Here is a 19,862-nt window from a genome sequence, read left to right as displayed (position 1 = left end):
CACCACAGGAATTATCAAGTGCTGCAAATCAGGGCTTGTGGCCTTCTTTTCCTCTCTAGAGAGATGGTTTACCAGCACACCAGTGAATATATGCCTATATAATAGCATTTTTAGAAGATCTGGAAATATCCAAACACCTCATTTTTCACCTCACCAAAAAGTCCTTTCCCACGCGACGATTGTCTTAAAATTCCACTGGTAGAGCTTCATATCTTCAGATTAAATTCTGACTGCATGAGGTGATATAAGGACGTGCATAAGGTTTTGTCTTAGTCTGTTCAGGCAGCTACAACAAAAATGCCATAGTCTGAGTGACTTAAACAACACACACTTATTTCTCACGGCTCTGGAGGCTGGGAAGACCAAGATCAAGGTGCTAGCATGTTTGGTGTCTGGTGAGAGCAAGCTTCTTGGTTCACAGATGGCTGTCTTCCTGCTGTGTCCTTCCATGGAGCAAAGAATGAAAGAGGTCTTCTTTTGAAGGGTGCTAATCTCATTCATGAGGGCTCCACCCTTCTGACCTAATCACCTCCCAAAGGCCTCACTTCCTAATACCATCACGTTGGGGGTTGGATTTCAACGTGCAAATTTTGAGGAGACACAAATATTCAGTCCATTGCAGTTTTGCAGTTAAACCTAGGGCTGAATCCCATCTCTGCCCCTCCCGGCTTTGAGACCTTGGATTAGTTAACTTCTCATATTTTTCTTAATCCATAAAACAGGGTTAGTGATACCCACTTTAGAGGGTTGCTTTTCAAAATAAATGAGAAAAGGTTATGTTTAGTGTTAGATGTGCAGTAAATATTATGCTGCCTCCTTAATGTCTGCCCTTGATGGGCACAGGTTTCTCCCTTGGGACCCAGCTTGAGGTTGGCACAATGGAGGAAGTTTGGTGTTGTTTTTTAAATTTGCCATTTTTAAGGTGAACATATCATTTGGAAAACACATCATTTTAATTTTAAATCAAGCTGTTTGGCATGGACCTTCTGCTGATTTCAGCACCTCATCCCGCCCTGCCCCGCAAGCCCTCAAGCATTCCTGCCATGGCTGTGGTCCTTGCTGACTCAGCCCTTCCTGTCCAGCTTCCCCAGGCCAGTTGCTCCCTGGTGAGGTCTTGTGATGGGGAAGCTGCATGCACACTTCAAAGCTAAGGCCTGAAAAGATAATGCAAACTCAGACAACTTGTCAGGCAAAAAAGAGACTTTGTGGGACTGCGAAGTTCCTGCATATTCTGAGGGTTGCAAAGCTCAGTTTCTTTTGCCTATAGTATAAAGTTTGGCCAACATTAAGAGCAATTCCAGTTTGAAGGGAAAATCACTCTTGACGCACAGGTTTTCAGTTATGTTGGATGCCGTTCTTTTTGCAATTTTTACCTGGGTGCTGAGGAATGAATACTCTTGGTGAGATTGGGGGACCAGGCCCTTCTCACACCCGGCTGTTATTTTCTCTTCCCCTGCTGATACCAAGTCAATCTTGGAATGGAGTCCCACTGTCACGTCAATACCACAGCTAGTGGGGGGGATGTAGGCAATCCACACAAAGAAGGGCAGGCCCACAAGGGACCATCAGCCAACCCAAGCTTTGTGTAGTCAATTAAAGGCCAAGAGTCCGGGTGTTTAGGGTCAGGAGTAGGAAACCATATCATTTGTCCTTCAAACTGAGACTCTTGAGAGGGTTGGTGGGGGCGGGGCTGGTGCACGATGAAGGCTGGGACAAAGCATTGCCTGGAACTGTTCTGGTCAAACTAGGACCTACAATTACCTTAGTCAAGAGTCATGAAGGTAGCAGAGGTAAGTGCATGTGTCAAGAGTCTTATGCAGAAACATGGGAGATTCTCTGGCCATCGGCGACTAGCTGCTGGAGCACTGATCTGGCAAACCCAGGTGGCCTTTGTCTATTTGCAGCTAATGGGGACACATCCAGCAGTGAGGCGGGTGACCTGAACCCACAGGTGGATGGCAGATGGAATTTTGTAGTTAAGAAGGCAGCCCCTGGAGCCGTGTTACTTGGTTCAAATGCCACTTTCCAGCTGCGCCATGTTGGCTGAGATAATTAACTTGCCTATGCTTCAATTTCCCCATCTGTGAAATGGGATATTCCTAACTGCTTTGTATGGTCATTGTGACTTACAAATGAGAAAATACAGTAAAGTGCTTAGAGTAGTGCCTGGCCTGTAGTAAGTGTTCAAAGTATATTAACCGTTAGTTGTGTGATCAACAAAGCAATGGAATCATAATCTGAAGCTAGAGTTTGAGTCCAAGTCTTGCTACTTACAAGCTATGTGACTTTGGACAAGTCACTTAACTCTCTGAGCCTTGGTTCCACCGCAGTAAAAGTGAGGTGTTCACAATGCTTACCTCAAAGGGTTGTTGTGAAGAAGAAAATGAGAGAATATGTATGAAGGCAATTTTAAAACTATAGAAGCCATATGGAAATGATAGTTGTTATTATTATGATGATGATTAATTCACAGGTGGTAACTGTCCTGGTCTATAAGTAAGGAAGACAGACCCTGAACATCAGCCCTGCCCAAATTATAAGGACTGTGAATTCCCTTTTCCAAGCTAGTTTACCTACAAGGGCTTTATTGCACTGTCCACTTCAATCTCACCCTTATTCCACAAGGGGAACAAATATTGCCCCATGTTTCAGAGTAGCCAGCTGAGGGGTTAACAGCATACATGACTTGGTCAAGGATGATCTGTGGCAGAACTGGCATTAGGACCAGGACTTCTGACGCTGAGTTAAATGTTCTTTCCACAACTCCATGTTTCCAGGTTAAATATTTAGAATTATGTAAATGTTTTGTTCTCAATTCTCCACTTATTTTCCTGGAGTTGTAGACACTACCTACCTCCAATGAAATACCAGTGTTTACATCTGTCATTTTTGCATATATAATATTAAAAATAGTGTATTTCTAACTTTTGGAATTTTAATAACTTGAAAAGTAATCACAGTTTTGAGCATAATATTCTCATAATTTCTCAATGATCATTTATGATTATTAAATTTTTCTCTACATTGTGCTTCTTTTACCATTTCTCTGTAATTTAGTTCTGCTTCTATGAACTTCATTGCAAAATATATATATTTAGTGATCTGCCATTTTTAACCATCAACATTCATAATACCACGTATTCTGGTTGAGGGGACTATCCTCAGCCTTCTAGTAATTTTTGAAAAGGATGAAAACTCAATAAATTGGGACGTAATAAATTGGTGTGGGTTGACCATTCACTGAGCATTTGTTGCTCACCTGCTTGTTTCCGTACCAGGCCTGTCCGGATGTTTTATCACACTGAAAAACCATAACAGATCTGAGTCTTCAATTCTCAACTTTTCCTCATGTGTTATTTATCACTTTTCACTATTCCTTAATCTTTTTAAAAGTTTCCATTCTATTTCAGATGTTCATAATTCTTTGTCACTTTAGAAAGATATGTGATTTTTTATCAGTGGTTCTGTTACAGTTGTGGTATAACTGCCTAAAGGATAACCTTACAAGCTGTTCATTTGAGAAGGACAGGACAGTTTGTTTGTTTTTAAGGAAGAATCCAAATAGTTCCACAATATTATGCAACCACTGTAAATTTTGCTAAATTTACATCCAGTCTTTTTACAAATATTTTTTTCTATGTGGTTTAAATTAGTCGGTCTCTGAAACTTTGTGATTTGATTTGTTTATTTATTGTCATAACCTACACCTTTCCTCAGGCTTTTAAAAATTCAGGATAATGGATATAAATGTATTTGACTTTTAAGTTATTTCTAAATTTTCACTCATGTGAATAATGCTTCATTGAACACCTACCTGTATAAAGCTTTTCCTATATTTTGAATTATTAAGTAGGCTAGCGATAGGATAATAGATATCAAATATTTACTAGACTAAATGTCTTATGGATCTTTGGAAAAACACTGGACAGTGACAGAAGAGCCAACCAGAATCAGTGGGAAAAGGATAAACTACCAAATACCTATGACAACTCCTGGGACAATTGGCTGTCAACATGGGAGAAAAAAGAATTCGATTCCTACTTCACATCATATAACAAATAAGCTTGAGATGGATTAGAAACTTAACTGTAAACAGCCAGCCATAGAACCGTAGGAGAAAATATATTTGTGACATCAGGACAGCGAAAGATTTTTTAAAAGAAGTTACCGAAAGCTGAAATCATAAGGTAATAATAGAATAAATTTTACTACATTAAAATAAAAACACTCTTGCATGAAAAAGACACCAAAACAAAGTTAAAAGACAAAGTTAAAAGTTTAAAGAGGTGACAGAATAGAAGAATATATTTGAAATGCAAATAACCAAAATAGAATAGTAACCAGATTGTGTGAAAAACTAATCACAAGAAAAAGTCACACTGGGTAAAAGAAATGATCCAAAAATTCACTAGAGAGATGTCACAAAAGGCCAATAAACAAGGAAAATATGCTCATTTCAGTAGTAATGGGAAATGCAAAGTAAACAAAAGAGTGATAACAACTCAAACTTATCTGATTGTCAAAAATTAGAAATTTGTCAATACTAAGTCTTGGCTAGAATGTGGGGGAATATTCTTACACTCTCATATGGGAGTATAAATTGGTATAACCACTTTAAAGTAATTTGGCAATACCCACTCAAGTTGAAGATTCATATGCCTTATCAGCAGTTCCATTTCTAGGTATTTTCCACTTCTAGAGAAACTTTCATGTGTTTGCAAGACTGAAGTGCAAGAATCTCCACTGCATTATTTTTAGCGATAGCAAAAATAGGCAACAATCTGACTGCCTGAATTCTCTTGTTAGAGAAAGGAGGAAACTGTGATGATCTGGTCATCCAGTAGAATGCCAGACAGCAGTTTAAGCAAATGGACGAGATCCACATGTATTAATATAGATAAATCTTAAAAAAAATGTTGAATGTAAAAAGTAGGATACAAAAGGATATTTATAGTTAAGTTTCTGTAAAATTTGAAAATACACTATATGTAATGTACTACTTATATGTATATAAAGTTTCTGTAAAATTTAAAAATATGCTAATTATATGTAATATACTATACAAAAATAATACAAATTATTGCTTATGGATACATGTAGCTGAAGTACAAGAATATAGTCATGGAAGGAACTTTCTAACTTCAGAGTATTGGTTACTTCTGGGGAGGGGTGGGGGGGAGGACTTCAACTCTGACACATCGTTTAAAACTTGTTTGAAGCAAAATGAAGAACATAAGTATAATAAAAGAGAAACAGCTCTAGTTTAGGATTCTAAGCTCTGTGTGGCCCGGTGACCTTCCACATGTCCTTTGAACTTTCTGGGAACAATATTAGGCTAGGGATTCAAACATTTTTTAGCAGAGGAACCCCTCACTCAAAGAAAATCTGACACTGCTTCCCAGTGTGTGCAACAGGTGAATTCACAACTGCTCAGGCAGGTGCCGGAGGGGAGGGCCAGGCGGGCGCAGGGGCTGCTGTGGCCACTTCCCATCACAGCCACCCCTCCCTGGAGCTGGGGATGGGCAGCGAGCAGTTTGCAGACCCCTAGGTGGGTGCCCTCCCAGGCAGCTTCTCCCCGGGGCAGCCTGTGTGTCCATGGCACTGAGTGTCTCTTGAACATGAGCCCACGCGAGGGAAAGCCTGTTTCTCTAGGGAGTGCCTGCCAGGAACGGCAGCTCTGGACGAAACAGCTGGAGGAATCAAAGAGTGCTTTCTCCTGTGGGCGACATCCCGAGTGAGGCTGTACCACAGATTTAAATGTCCAGGGTAGGATTTCTCCCATTTTTAAAAACATTGATTTATTAGCTTTTTGCTGCTCGTATCACTTCCTTACCTCCCTAAACTTAAGCCCTCACCTTTCTATGTCCTGCTCTGCTCTCCTCCTCTTTCCCTCGTGGCCTTTGTACCTTTGTCTCCCATCTCCTGCCTTCCTCTATCTCGTCTAAGAGCCATGCATCAGCTTCCCTAAAGAGCCTGCCATTCCACCCCCCAAATGAGGGACCTGGAACCCACTGCTTCCACATTCGCCTCACTCACTTTTCCCTTACCTCCCTGTACCCACTTCTTAGTTGAAATCAGTTGAAAAGGATCAACAACCACTTCCTAATTAGGAAATCCAAAGGACTCCTCCTGGGCCCTGAAACCCCTTTTCGAGGTCGTCAACACCAGGCCGGGGTAGGGAGAGTCAGCTGCTCCCCGCTGGTCCCTCAGTCCACCAGGCGTGACAGCAGTTTCATTTGGGGTTTTTCATTCTTGCCTCTCTCTTTACTTACTGAATTTCAGATAAATAATTAATAATTGGGAAAAAGTGTGTTACAAGTGTGATACTAAGAAATTATTCTGGAAAACTGTTGTTTATCTGAAGTTCCACTTTCACTGGGCGACCTGTACTTTTATTGGCTGAGGCTGGCGGCCCTGCCTCCTTCTTTCGCTGCTCTTCTCCCCAGCCTCTGTGCCTTGAGCCACCGCCTCCTCCTCCTCTCTCTGATCGTCCCTTCATTGTCCCTCCGCCGGGACTGCCACTTCTTCCCAGTCCCAGGCTTCTGCTCTGGTCCTCTTCTCTTTTCTAGGGCGCTCATTCCTTGGGGATCCCGTCTATACTCGTCAATTCATTTCCTCTGTGCTGATGATCTGGGTCATTTCTCCTTGGCCCTGACCTTTCCGCCATTCACGTATTTCCGAGTGACTCACAGACCCCTGAGACTCAGGGAACCGAGGCCTCAGTTAGCCCTCAGCTTTTGTGACCCTCTTACTTGTGCCAGGTCACCTCCTCCCCAGTCACGTTCTCTCAGTCATTCGCTCAGGTGCAAAAACAGATTCTTTTGGGGGTTTTCATTTTTGCCTCTCTATTTCACCTGCAAGCCCTGCCATTCCTCCCTGCCACACGCCTGGCTTATTCTAAGTAAATACTTGTTGAATGAATGGATGTCTCCTGGGTTTGTTCCTTTCTCTCCATTCTGTCACAGCCACCTCCATTCAGATTGTTATTACCTTGTGCTCATTTTGGTAACTACAGCTTGACAATGGTTTTCCTTCCTCCAGGCCAATCTTGAGGCCCCAACAAACTAATCTATCCAAGACTTCTTCTTTTTTAACGACAAAAAAAATGACTTTAATTTAATTTTTGAGTAAGTGATACATTCACATGGCTCAACATTCAAAAAGTACCAAAAGGTATGTTGGAATTTTGAAGGGGTCATTCAATATCATCACTTTTGCCTACCTGATTTTGTAACTGGTTGAGATATGGATACAGAAGTGAGAAAGATGAAGAGCAAAAGTTAGGTGAAATAATGAGGCTTGGTCCGTAAGCTGGCTTTCTTGTCTTTCACTCCAGAATTAGAAAGACTTATCCACTCAGCCACAGACCCAGCTAGACATCCTAGGCCTTTCTGGTGGATTCTGCTCTTAGAAAGCTGAGGGCTGGGAGAAGCCAGGGCCATCCACTTCCAGCAAGCATGCTGCTTCCAACATGGAAAGGGGGCTGCTGAGTTGCACACACTCAATTCCTTCTCTCCAACTCACCGATCAGACTGGTCACTCTCTTTCCTGGGGTGGGGTGAGTGTCAGGTGGGACCAGGGCCAGGAGTGTTCAACCCTGCACAGCACTCCCCAGCTGGTGTGTCCATCGGTTACAGGTGCACCACCAGATATAAATTCCTTCATCCTCATCTCTGGCTGAGGACGGTTGGAGCCCCAGTCTCTCCTCTCAGCCCTGAGCAGTCTCTTCAGGCCTCTAATTTCCCCATGGTCTACTCCATTGACCCAATATAATCATTTTCTGTGTGTGTCATGGTGGGGAAAATGATGGGTGGCAGTGCGCTAAGCAGTGATCATTTCTGTATCCCTAGATGTGAAGCCAGGGCAAAGAAAGTCACCCCTTCACTAAGTACACACAGAAAATCTTTCTTCCAGCCGCTACCCTGCTTCCAGCCATCAAATTCTCCTCCCTAGTCTCCTCAGAGGCAACCAATAGTGTATATACACAGGTAAATATTCTACGCTCCCCCTTTTCTTTTTCACACAAATTGTGGAATAGAACAAATGCTTTAACCTCTAATCCCAATGACTTAACACAATGAGGCTTTATTTCTTGTTCATGTCCCAATCCAGTGTGGCCTTTGAGCTAGTGAGGGGAGCACTGCCGTCTTCTCTAGGAGCCATTAATCATCCCAACTTCCTTTGATGTAGTGGTTCTACCAATCCCTAGGGATTTGTGACCTCTGCCAGATACTCTACATGAGCTCACAAAGGCAGAGAGAGAGAGAGCGTGGAAGATCTAGGGGATTTTTAGGGACCAGGCTTGCAAATTATTTATATTGCTTCTATACACATTCAATTGGCCGGACCTCTGTCATATGGCCCCACATGACACAAGGAAATGTAGTCTAGGTCACTGGCCAGGACAAAAAGGAAATGGGGCATGGTGGGCCCATAGCAATTTTTGTTACACACGCTAGACGTGCTATTCAACACCTTTCTCTTTTGACTTGACAACAAAGTTTAGAGAGCAACCACATCAGTTCATAGTTTCTTAAGCCTTTCTAATAGTTGCCTAGTCTTCAATTTTATGGACTATACTGTAATTTATTTATCCAGTCCATGGTACAATTATCCTCGGTGCTTTCTTTGTTCCCATTCTTTTATCTGCAATGAATGCTCTTGTTCTAACGTCATTCCACACGTGTAAGCATATCTGCAGGATAAATTCTCAGATTAGGTGTTGCTGAATTAAATGGTATGGACATTTAACATTTTGATACCTATTGCTAAGTTACCCTCCTAAAGGTTATGCAAATTTATACTCCCAATAGCCATTTTATTGTTTAATCCTGCTTGTGTAAAATATCCCTACTTGTCTTCATGTTTGAATGAATATAGTTTAAACCCATCTCCAGTGAGTCAGAGTGAGGTTCATAGTGTGGGTGGTACCCGCATGCCAGGCCTGGACCTCTTTCTCCATCCCTCAGGAGCCCCATGTTGTCTGTTTCTGTTTCCCAAGTGTGTCCCGTGCCTCCTATCCTCAATCCATAGTCTAATTAGTATGTGGTATATTTTCATCAAACATTCAGAATCTACTCTTCTTTCTCCCACCCTAGTGCTTCTTACACCAAAGCATACCTTAGGGCAGAGGAAAGGACATGCCCATCCTTGAGCCGTCTCTAGGCGCATCCCAAAGCTGCCTGCCCCAAACCAGCCAAGTTTCCTTGTATACAGATTTTGAATTTCACTTTTAAATATATCTGAATTTATTTTAATATTTAAAATATTTCAAATTAATTGCTATCAAGTGTAACTGAAACTCCAGGAAGCTGGCAGTTTCCTCTGTGGCTTCATCAACCCTGGCCCACTGCCCGCAGAGCAGACAAAGGAGAGTAGTTCTCTATGTTGGCGTCCCACAGAAAGGCTCCTACCCATCCTTCAAAACCCAACTCATAGACTGCTTCAACATTGAGCATCCCTGCAGCGTGAGAAAGCCCAGAGCAGCATCTCTGTCCTAGAGGACTCTGAGCTACGACTCAGCCCCATCTCCGTCCTGAAATGGCACAGCATCTTTCCTTTCTTTGACTATGACCTTCATGGATTCAGTCTATCCATCAAACATCTGCAAGTGCTCTGCAGCAGAGAAGAAGCTTGTTCTGTTTTTAACAAACAAAGCATTGAAGATGATTGAACACATTGTTTTGTTAGCCACTGTTACTTTTCCAAAGGAATTGAGAATGGCCCAAATCATGAAAGTCTACTTCTGAGTGCCAACTTCTCTTAAACACTCCTAAATCTTGCTTGAAGTGGTTCTGTTAGCCTGGTATTCCCTTGGAAAGCACACATTTAGTTTGCCCGTGCATGTACACCCAATTCCCGGTGATGTCCCTGTCACATTGATTGACACTGGGCATGCCATTCATTCCTTCCCCTGTCTCTGGAAAATGGAGCTAACTGCATTTGCCAGTTACCGCTCAGGAATGTTGTCAGAGTTGATGGAACAATGTTTTTAAAAGGCCTCTTTGGGAGTAATATGCCACATAAATCACAGTTCCCCATTAAGGTGGTTATTTTAGTGCTTATTTATTTAGTAGTTGAGTAGAACACTGGTATTTCTTCCCAGGTAAGTCATTTTGAGTTGCTGGATGCATTAATACTCAGGCCCAAACAGAATTTTATAGCTATAACCTTCTAATGAACTTGGGAATTAAACTTGGTACCTTTCCTTTCTACTCTTGGAAGTTTTCAGGTTGATTATTTCTGTGAATATGTGTCTGGGCCATTCACAGCCAAATACCATTGCATATATGAGATAAAAGGTAAAATTACGGCATCTCTGTGAACATATTGATACTTTTCTGTCTCCCATATTATCTAATATTTTAAGAATTGAATCCAATATTTAAAAATCTCACTACTTTCATGAAACATTAATAATTCTTCCATCTCAGAGTCTCGGGTCTGTTTCTGCAAATTCTAGCCATACCTTGTATAGTATGATAGACCATCTAAAAACTGGATGGTATGAATTTTTAAATTCTAGTAACTGTCTATAAATGTACTGCCCAATACATTTGGGCTCATACTAGCCATAGGTGTGAAATAAAAAACTTAATCCCTCAATTGCACTAGGCTACAAACTCAATTGCCCAATAGCTCATGTAGCTAGTGGCTACCATATTGGGCAGTACTGTTATAGAACATTTCCATCTTCATAGAAAGTTCTGTTGGACAGTCCTGGTCTATAAGGTTTGTATCCTACAAGACTAACGTCTTTAGCTGAAATATTTTTAGCTTTCTGCTTTTTCCATTCTCCCTTGTCTTAGATCTCTGCCCATCATACTATAATGAAAAATTTTAATTGTTTGGGCCTTAAAAACGATTTCACCTCCAAGGCCATGATTTGAACACAAAGTCTGAGGAAAATGACACCTGGAATCGCCATCTGGAGGTTGGTGCAGTGGCAGATCCAGCCATTTCTGAGAAATTGTCTGAGTTTGGAGTTACTCCCAGAACTCTGATTTAGCAGTTCCTAAGCTTATAGCAAGTCTGAAAGGAACACAAATCTGTTTTGTATATACAAATAAATCCTTGTATGCTGCATGCCATTCTCAGCCTGCCAGTTTCATCTGGCTGCTCCAGAAAATATAATTCAATGACACATTAGTTAACCTGCATGCAGGGAATGGGGCATTCTGATTATTGAAATGTTCTGGTTGAGTGATTAACCTGATTTTTGCAGAAAAACTGCCGAGGCAAGGAATTTTCTGTCCAAGATGTTGTGCCACTGTGATGCTCTCTTCCAGATGGCCACACCTGCCTACTTCATTCCCACAGCACTCAGGATATATCTCTTTGCTAAAAACTTTCAAATATGCAATTGATAGACTCACAAAGAGGCCTCATAAAAATAGATCAATAATGGTGTTTCAGATAGTCTTAGAAAAAAGAGTAAACTTAAAAGGAAAAGTAAGATCTTTGCCCAATTTTTACAGACTTGTAACCTTCAAGAGTTCCTGACAACACGACAGTTTCTTCAAATAGTATAACTTGAAAATATTTATTCACATATTTTCCTTTCTTTAGTAATAAATAGTTAAAAGTGCTTGCTAGATGTTAGGCAAAGCTGCAAGGACTTTGCAAATATTAATTCATTTAATTTCTGTCACTACTTTAGAATTAGGGATCACATCATTATCGTCATTTTAAAGATGAAGGAACTGAGGCACAGAGCACTATGGATGGACCATCACTGGTCTACCTGAATGCTCACTGGTACAGGAGGTTGTAACCTCAATGGGTGACTAACTAGGGGCTGGCTCAGTTCAGTGGCTCCTACTTCCCCCACCTCCCCCTTCCCAAATGTGAGATGAGTAGAATTGAGGGGCCACTATGGGGAAGGGAGAAGAAGGCCTCTGGCAAAGCTCAATTAGGCCCAAAGTGGAAAAGGAGTCAGGAGAGGCTTTTCTTGATTTTTATTTAAATCATCCTTACCTGTGATGTGTAAGGATGTTACGGGTACATACGATTCATTCCATTTTGACTCTCAAAAGTAATCAATTTTTCTTTCAATTCAGCAAATATACATTGAGCAATGGGCTGGCACTGGGAGAGATGAGAGCAACACAGAATTGACTAAGGCATCATTATGATCCTTGATAAATTCCCAATATAATGAGGGGAACAGTCAAACGCAAACCAATCATCACAGCAAGTATGTTATTAAACATATTTGCAACAAGGGAGGGTCCAAAGTGCTGAAAGAGCCAGGAAGAGAAGGATCAGTTCTGACGGACAGCAAAGTGGACCAAAGAGAGGAGGGGCTGTGAGATTCAGCTTCAGAGATGAGTGAGCAGTCCGGCATCAAAGGGGGAGGAAGTTAGAAATTATAATTGTGAAATTCCTACATCTGAAAAGACTTTGATGAGTCCTATAAAGGTAAGAAGGCCTTGGTGGCGAAATAATGAATGGCGTGTGTGTGTGTGTGTGTGTAAGTGAGAGAGAGAGAGAGAAGTAGGGAAAGAAGAGGATGCGTCCAAGGAAGGTTTTAAAGATTAAGTGAGCTTTTGTTTTCAGACTACCCAGCAAATAGCAGATATTGGATTCAAGAATTTCTACATCTCATCTCCTTGTACTTCAAGTAATATATGTATTTTTTGGCCAAGTTTATTTTACCATTTAAGTAAAAGCCTATAAACAAATACTAGAAAAATCCATTTTCACTTGCAAATGTGTTTTTCTACAGAGTCTGGAAAATATTTTAAACTTTTGAATGGGACAAAGTAGGGAAAACAGATAATTTCTAAAAATGTTTTACTTTGGAAAACTTTAAATAAATCCTTGTCAGAAACTAAACTGTTTGAGCACTCCAATTCCTTTGACCAGAAAAATGTAAAGTAGAATAAAAACATTTAAAGTATAAGAAATGAATAACTAATCAAAATCAAAGGAAAAAGTTGTCTTTGCCCAGAGAGGTTTCATGAGGCTTTGTTGTAGTTGTTGATAGTGATAGAATGGAGTATAGAAGTTACATGTAAAATATTACTTTACAGTGATATTGCATTTATGGCTTTCTGAGTTTACACTTTCTCTTATTTTTATCTCTGCTAATGGAAAAGCATGTTAATATGCCTCACTCAGTCTTAGCAAAGATGACTCTAACTGGTTTTTTAAACACATTTTTGAGTGGCCCCAAGGAGCATCTTCCTAACTGCAATTTTTGTCTCTTCTGGCAGATGACATTTGATCCAGAAATCTTCTTCAATGTTTTACTGCCACCAATTATATTTCACGCAGGATATAGCCTGAAGAAGGTAAATATATAGTAATCATTTTATTCTTTTACTAATAAGTAGAGAATTTTACCAGCACTAATGAAAAGACAGTTATTTCATGGATTTACCTATTTGGTAAGAATATCATTATCTTAGATTATGCAATACAGATCCAAATCTGACATGCTTAGAATTCTGCTAAACCTGCTCTGTCTGATACACTGGCCCATAGCCACATGCAGCCGTTAAGCCCCTGAAATGCAGCTAGTCTGAATGAAGATGGCCTTTAAGTGTAAAATACGCATTGGATTTTACAGACTTAGTGTTAAAAAAGAATGCAAAAATCTCAGTAATGTTTTATATAGATTTAATGTAGAAATGATAATGTTTTAGATATATTGGGTTAAATAAAACACATCATATGATGAAAATTCATTTTGCGGGGCCAGCCCAGTGGCCTAGTGGTTAAGTTCGCATGCTCTGCTTTGGTGGCGTGGGGTTACCCGGTTCCGATCCTAGGCGTGGACCTATACACTGTTCATCAAGCCACAATGTGGCAGCATCCCACGTACAAAATAGAGGAAGACTGACACAGGTGGTAGCTCAGGGCCAGTGTTCCTCACCAAAATTTTTAAAAATTCATTTTGCTTTTTTAAAACTAATTTTAATGTAGCTACTAGAAAAATTTTAAATGACATACTTGGCTTGCATTATATTTCTATTGGACAATGTTATTCCAGATGATTACAATCAAGGAGTTTGCTGTTAATTAACATCGGGTTCATCCATCAGGGTGGAAATCAAGAATGCTTTGTTAATACTCAGCTGTTGATGCTCATAGAGAGAAAGTCAAGTTTTGCAGTTTCTGTGCACTTGCAGGAGCTTACTTAGCTACAGCCTGAATGTGCACACTTCCTAGATTAGTAATTCACATAATAGTGTAAGTGTCATCGCCCCCAGTGCCACAGAGCAAGGCTCTGGCCTGGAAGATTTCTAGATGCAGAGGTGGTGAGGCTGCTTTTCTGCTGCCCACCCCCAACCCGGAGATGCCTGGGGCTCTCCTTCCTTTGGCCTGTCTGCAAGCAGCCTGGCAGCTGGTTCAGTCCCAACCTGATTTTCTTGTGTACTCCAGGCTCCCTCTTGCTGTCAGTCCTGGCTCCTCAGATCCCACTTATAGAACTGGAAGGGAATTTTCCCAGGCAGGCATCTGAAAAGGTTTAGCAGGCTGGATTTATTCAGGTTACTCTTCCTTATCTCGAGCCCCAATACTCAGCATCATTTTGTGTGATTTGTTAAAATAAATTGTAGGTGATTAAGGTTTTGTTTCATTACCATTATTCATATTCAGAAGAAATATATCAGAGATCCAATAAAAGTCAAAAGGCAACCTAAATCTTTTAGAATAGTGCTTTTAAAATGCTAAAGGAGTTCCAGTGACAACAAAACTTCTTAACTACTCTGTCTTCCATAAATCATCCCAGCGTCCCACATGGAAATTGGCCCAGTGTCTTCCCCTCTCAGGTCTGGCCGGTTCCGGCAGTTGTCTTTCTTGTCTTTACCCCGTCACCTTCCAGATGTACTTTTTCCCTATTTCTTTGAGAAACCTCTGTCCTTTGCAGTGTAAATCAGTCAAGTCTTATTTGTACAATAAGGCCAGGAACTGAGGCTCCAGAAAACAAAACGCGCCTCAACAGAAAGCGCAGGGAGGGGCTTTGAAAGTACGTACATTTATTTTTATATCTTGTTACACTAAGAAAAAATGCTGATGGACTGTACGAAATATATATTTTTTTCTCCCCAGAGACACTTTTTTCAAAACTTAGGATCTATTTTAACATACGCCTTCTTGGGAACTGCCATCTCCTGTATCGTCATAGGGTAAGTGACATTCAGAGCTCAAGATCCAGGAGGCTGTGGGGCCAGTGATCTGTGGGAGGAATCGCACACTTACTGGACTCACACTGACTGGGTGAATTGTGTATTTTTTTCAGTATATCACATCTTTACACATTTTTCTGGCTCACTTCCAAAGCTTAGATGTCTTCTGACAAACACAAGGCTTCGAATTAAAGCAAACTGGAATTAGATTGCTGGATTTTCTCTCTGAGTCTTGGACTTCTGACTTAGGGAATGTGTATAATTGGCTTGAGTTATGTGAAACGCATGCCGTTCTTTTGTTTTGTGGTTTTTGGGGGGTTTTTTTGCTTAAATAATGCAGATAAGCACACTGCGTTCTTTTCCCATCCTCTTTGCAGGACTCTACCTGTATTCGACAGGAGTACAATGCTAACTATATGTCAAGCGTTTTCTTTCTAAGAGAAGGTTTACAAGAGAGAAGTCTGACACAGGCATCTCCAAATATCACCAGAGTTGTTTACCACCGGGATGGTTTTCAGTCGATACACTGTAGAATGCAGACTTGTTTTTTCTCGTTATATTTTATGGGTTATGCTGCTAAACCCCACATCTAACTATCCAGTCTCTGGCTTGCAGCTCATCATAAAGCAAAATGTGGTACAAAATGGTGAAGCCAGTCCGATTCACTGATAATCCTACCCGATGCATTACCTCTCCACTGCAGCAGACCTGTCCAGCTGCTATGCCTGTGATGGTGTGGATGTCTTACATTGTCTCATATGCCAGCCCTCCCCTGGAATTTTACTGCACACAGCTGTTATATCCCAACACAAGAAACCAAAGCTAAGAACACACACTGTCACTCACCCAGCCCTTCCCTTATGAAGTGATTGGGGTGCGTCATGGGAAGCCTACAGAGGGATCATTCTGTGGACCTGGAAGCAGGGGGCTTTGATGATGAATTATCTGTGAAATTTTTATTGATCTAAGCCTAGAACAACTCAGACTATGTCATAAGAACATGTCCAGCCTGGTTAAGGCAGTGAGGAAGCTGAAGATTTTGGCACCTGAAGGTGGAGGTGTGCCGGAATTAGACTGTAGAGGCTCATCAGGTCTGGAGACCCAACAGGTCTTTGAGCTGTCTGTGACTGAGACGCAGTAGATTGGATTGGATCCTTCTCAGAGCGTGTTCAGGGGAGGGCACCTCTGTTCGGTGGGTAGCCATAGTTAAGTACTCAAATTTCAAAGTTGGCAAGGGCCTTAGAGATCGTGTAACTAAAGCCCCTCATTCTGAAGAAGAGGAAAGTAACATCTTGAAAGGCTAATTAGTTATCACAATCTCACCGTCTGTGAGAAGGAGGGTCACAGTGAGGGCAGGATTCAGAACCTGGGCTCCTGACCCAGCAGGTCGTACCATCACCCCCTTCCTTTAGCAATTTCTGTTGAATTCCTCTGCATCCCTCTACATTGTTCCTGGACATTGACTGAAGGCTCTGGGATGTGTGGACTCTCAACACATGTTCATTGGTTCATAGCAAAGATGGATCTTTAGCAGTTCTGTAACATGAGGATCTGAAATTTATAGTGGATCCAAATTCGAAACTTGTGGACAATGCTGTCAAATTATGGAATAATCAGTTTTCACTATTACCCTGTTTCCTTTGTATAACTGATTTTAAGTATACATAAGAGTATGCATTTATATAATATACATTCATCATCATGAAAAATCTAAAAATTTTTTAAAAAGTGCAACAATGTGTAATGTGTGTGTGTTATGTATAATTGACTTGTTCTAAAAAATTTCAGTTCAAGAGATCTGGTGATATTCATTTACTGGATTTGGGAAACTTTCTAATTGATTGTAAGGTTGCAATCAATAATTTATAATGGAAAGTGATTTGGATAAAAAGTGCAGCCCTTGGAAAACTTTTAGAACCATGTTGTCTGTTCGCACTGGGCATAATCTGAACAACAAACACTTGTAGGTGCCTTCTTAATGTGGGTCGCGAGATGAAAGTGCAGAAGGGAGAGAGAGTTAAAGATTTGAGAGTCTTATCTAGCAAGGTAAGGGAAGCCACTGTAGAGCTTCAGTGTGGGAGTGACAAGGTCAGATTTCCGCTTTAGGCTGGTCATTCTAGTCGCCGTGTGAAGGAGAAATTTTACAGTAGGGAAAAGATGGCATCAAGGGACCATTTAAGAGGCAATTTTCATAGGCCAAGTTGGAAGTGACGAGGGCCTGGCCTTAGGCAGTGGCAGTAAAGGTGGATGTGGAGTCATCAACTTGTCGAAATTCTGAGAGAGAATGGGGTCATCCAGGGCAAGTGTGTGGAGTGAGAAGGGAAGACACCTGGGCAACAGCACTATCTGAAGAGAGGGAAGAGGTGCTCGCAAAGGACTAAGAAGTATGCGCCAGAGAAACGGGATGAAAACCAGCAGGGCATGTGTCTGGAAGTCAAAGGAAGGAGAGGAAGGGTGGACAGTGTCTAACATGGGAGAAGTTAAGAGAGATATGAACTGGGGTGTCCATTGGATTCAACCCCTAGGAGGTGATGAGTGATTTCCCATTTGTCCTATGGGCAGAAATAATGGAAGAATATTGGCAAGCCCAATTGTTTTGGGTACTGTACGATAAGAAACAAGAATGTATTTTTGTGCTGTTGATTTCTGGGTACAATTTCAGAACTTCTGAAGGAAAGGCATAAGCTTAAATTCAGGCCAAACTGATACTTTCATAATTTGGTGGCTCTCATTGTATGGGTCACTCAAACTTACACTCAAACCTTAGCAAATGACTGGTCATATTTTTCTGATAAATTAATGGTAATAAGAACAATACAACAAACATTTACTGAGTGCTTGATATGTACCATGCCCTTTTTAAAAGTACTTTACATGGATTATTCATTTAATCCTCAAAATAATCCTATTAAGTAAATATTATTATTACCCTCATTTAACAGTTAAGACAGCCGAGGTTTAGAGAGAATAACACAGTGTAAGTAATAGAGCTGGTATTAGTAACTAAATAGTTTGGCTCCAGAGTCAAATCTTAATGCCAAAAATGTACTTTACTTCTATTTATTATTAGCACTGAAAAATAAAATTTAAAATATTAAGCTAAAAAAAATATATGAATGAGTCAGTATTCACTAACATGTCACATTTCTTCATTAGTCCCATAGGAGTTCTCATGGACATGAGAGATTTTTATTTGGGAATCCCATCCAAAAAGAATTCACATTTTTATGAGGAAGAAGGGATGCCTAGGTTTGTACAGATAGACTTGCATGAAATGGGCGGGAAGATTTAGGACAGTCAGTTAGATTGGACTCTGAGAATAAGAGGAGATAGATTCTGGGAAGTCATTTAATGCAGAGGGATGAGGCAGTTAGATTTTCCATCCATCAAGTGCATTAGTCCAGGTGGGAGTGGGAAACATTGTATAAGGTTCCGAGTTGGAGAGGAGGGTTCACAGAGCAGTCTAAGAGAATATGGGGACTGCAGGGCTGGAGGGTGAGCTGACAGATGGCCATGAAGCCCAGGATCAGAAATTTAGGAGAACGTGGAAGGCCATGATGGGTGATTATGGGACACGAATGAAAACTCAGCTAATGGGCCATGGTCCTCTGTGGGTAAAGAGTGTATCTAACTAAACTATGGGTTGATTTTAGAACTGGACTCAGATGCTTTATAGGAATTGAGATCGTTGGGTCTATTTAAATGAAAAAGTTCTTAAGTTTTATTAACTTCATATGATTTCAGAAATTAGACGTAAACCATCGTTCATATCACATGAGAAAGTTTAACAATATCCTTTCTGGCAATCAAATCAGAGAAATCTTTAAAAAAGTTTTTTAAGGATGGGCTGTACTTAGATAATTCAACCAACTTTTCTAGTCCTCTTGCCATTTTATCACTTACGAAACATCTTTAAAACGTCTCTGTTTTTAAATAAAACCCATGTATTTGAAATATTTCCCTATTCATCTCCTCCATCTCTCTTGGGGACTATTCCTTTATCTTGACCATATGTCCCCACCCTTATATGCTACCTAGATATATCATCACAATGACAACCTACCTAATGCTTACCGTCAGCACACACATTTTGTCCTCAGAACTCATCAATATCCATGAAATGCTTCTTCTTTAAGAGCAATGAAAATGATATTCTTTCAGTTTCTCTGTTATGAGAAATTAAAACAAATTCCACAATTTCAAAACTATTTAGAGAAAGGGATATGGATCTAAATGATGAAGAACAGAGTGTTAATTTTAAGAATAATTCACTTTTTAAATCTCATCCCATGTGCCAGACACTGACCTATGCTTTTTACACTCATTATCTTGTTTTATTCTCACAATGCCCCTATGTAGTGAGTACTGTTATTATCCTTATTTTACATACAAGAATGCTGAAGTTGGGACTTGCCCAAGGTTACACAGCAAGTCGATGGTAGTAAATGGCAGAGCCAGCCTGACTTCAGAACACGCGCTCTTGGAACCTCCTTGTTCTCCTCGTTCTCCTAATATTTACATTTCCTATGGTGTGTTGCAATTAATAACCTTATCTGCTAGATGAAGCAAGCCCTCAGTAATTTAAGATTCTTACATTTATCATTATGGCTAGCAATTAGGAAAAATCGGAATATTTAAGAATGATCTGTGAATATAATTGCAAAATAGAACTGGAATCTGTCTTTTCTTACTGAAGGTAGTTGGAGGGATGGTATGAATCCATTTTAC

At 40.6% G+C, this 19,862-nt stretch overlaps 1 protein-coding gene across 4 annotated transcripts in view; it reads left to right on the top strand.

Annotated features, from left to right (window-relative positions):
- The window catches only part of SLC9A9 (solute carrier family 9 member A9), a 510,485-nt gene that overhangs the window by 29,523 nt on the left and 461,100 nt on the right, over window positions 1-19,862 (top strand). For all 4 annotated transcript variants that reach the window (XR_011426649.1, XR_002800813.2, NM_001434675.1 and 1 more), the window contains 2 exon segments: window positions 13,218-13,295; window positions 15,058-15,134. Coding sequence is in view for 2 of the 4 variants with exons in the window: in NM_001434675.1 (NP_001421604.1) it covers window positions 13,218-13,295; window positions 15,058-15,134 (155 nt within the window). In the remaining 2 variants the exon portion in view is untranslated.

This window comes from Equus caballus, chromosome 16 (genome assembly GCF_041296265.1).
Source record: "Equus caballus isolate H_3958 breed thoroughbred chromosome 16, TB-T2T, whole genome shotgun sequence".
NCBI lineage: Eukaryota > Metazoa > Chordata > Mammalia > Perissodactyla > Equidae > Equus > Equus caballus.
Note: the sequence above shows the minus strand (reverse complement) of the source record. Positions and strands in the feature narration are given on the sequence as shown.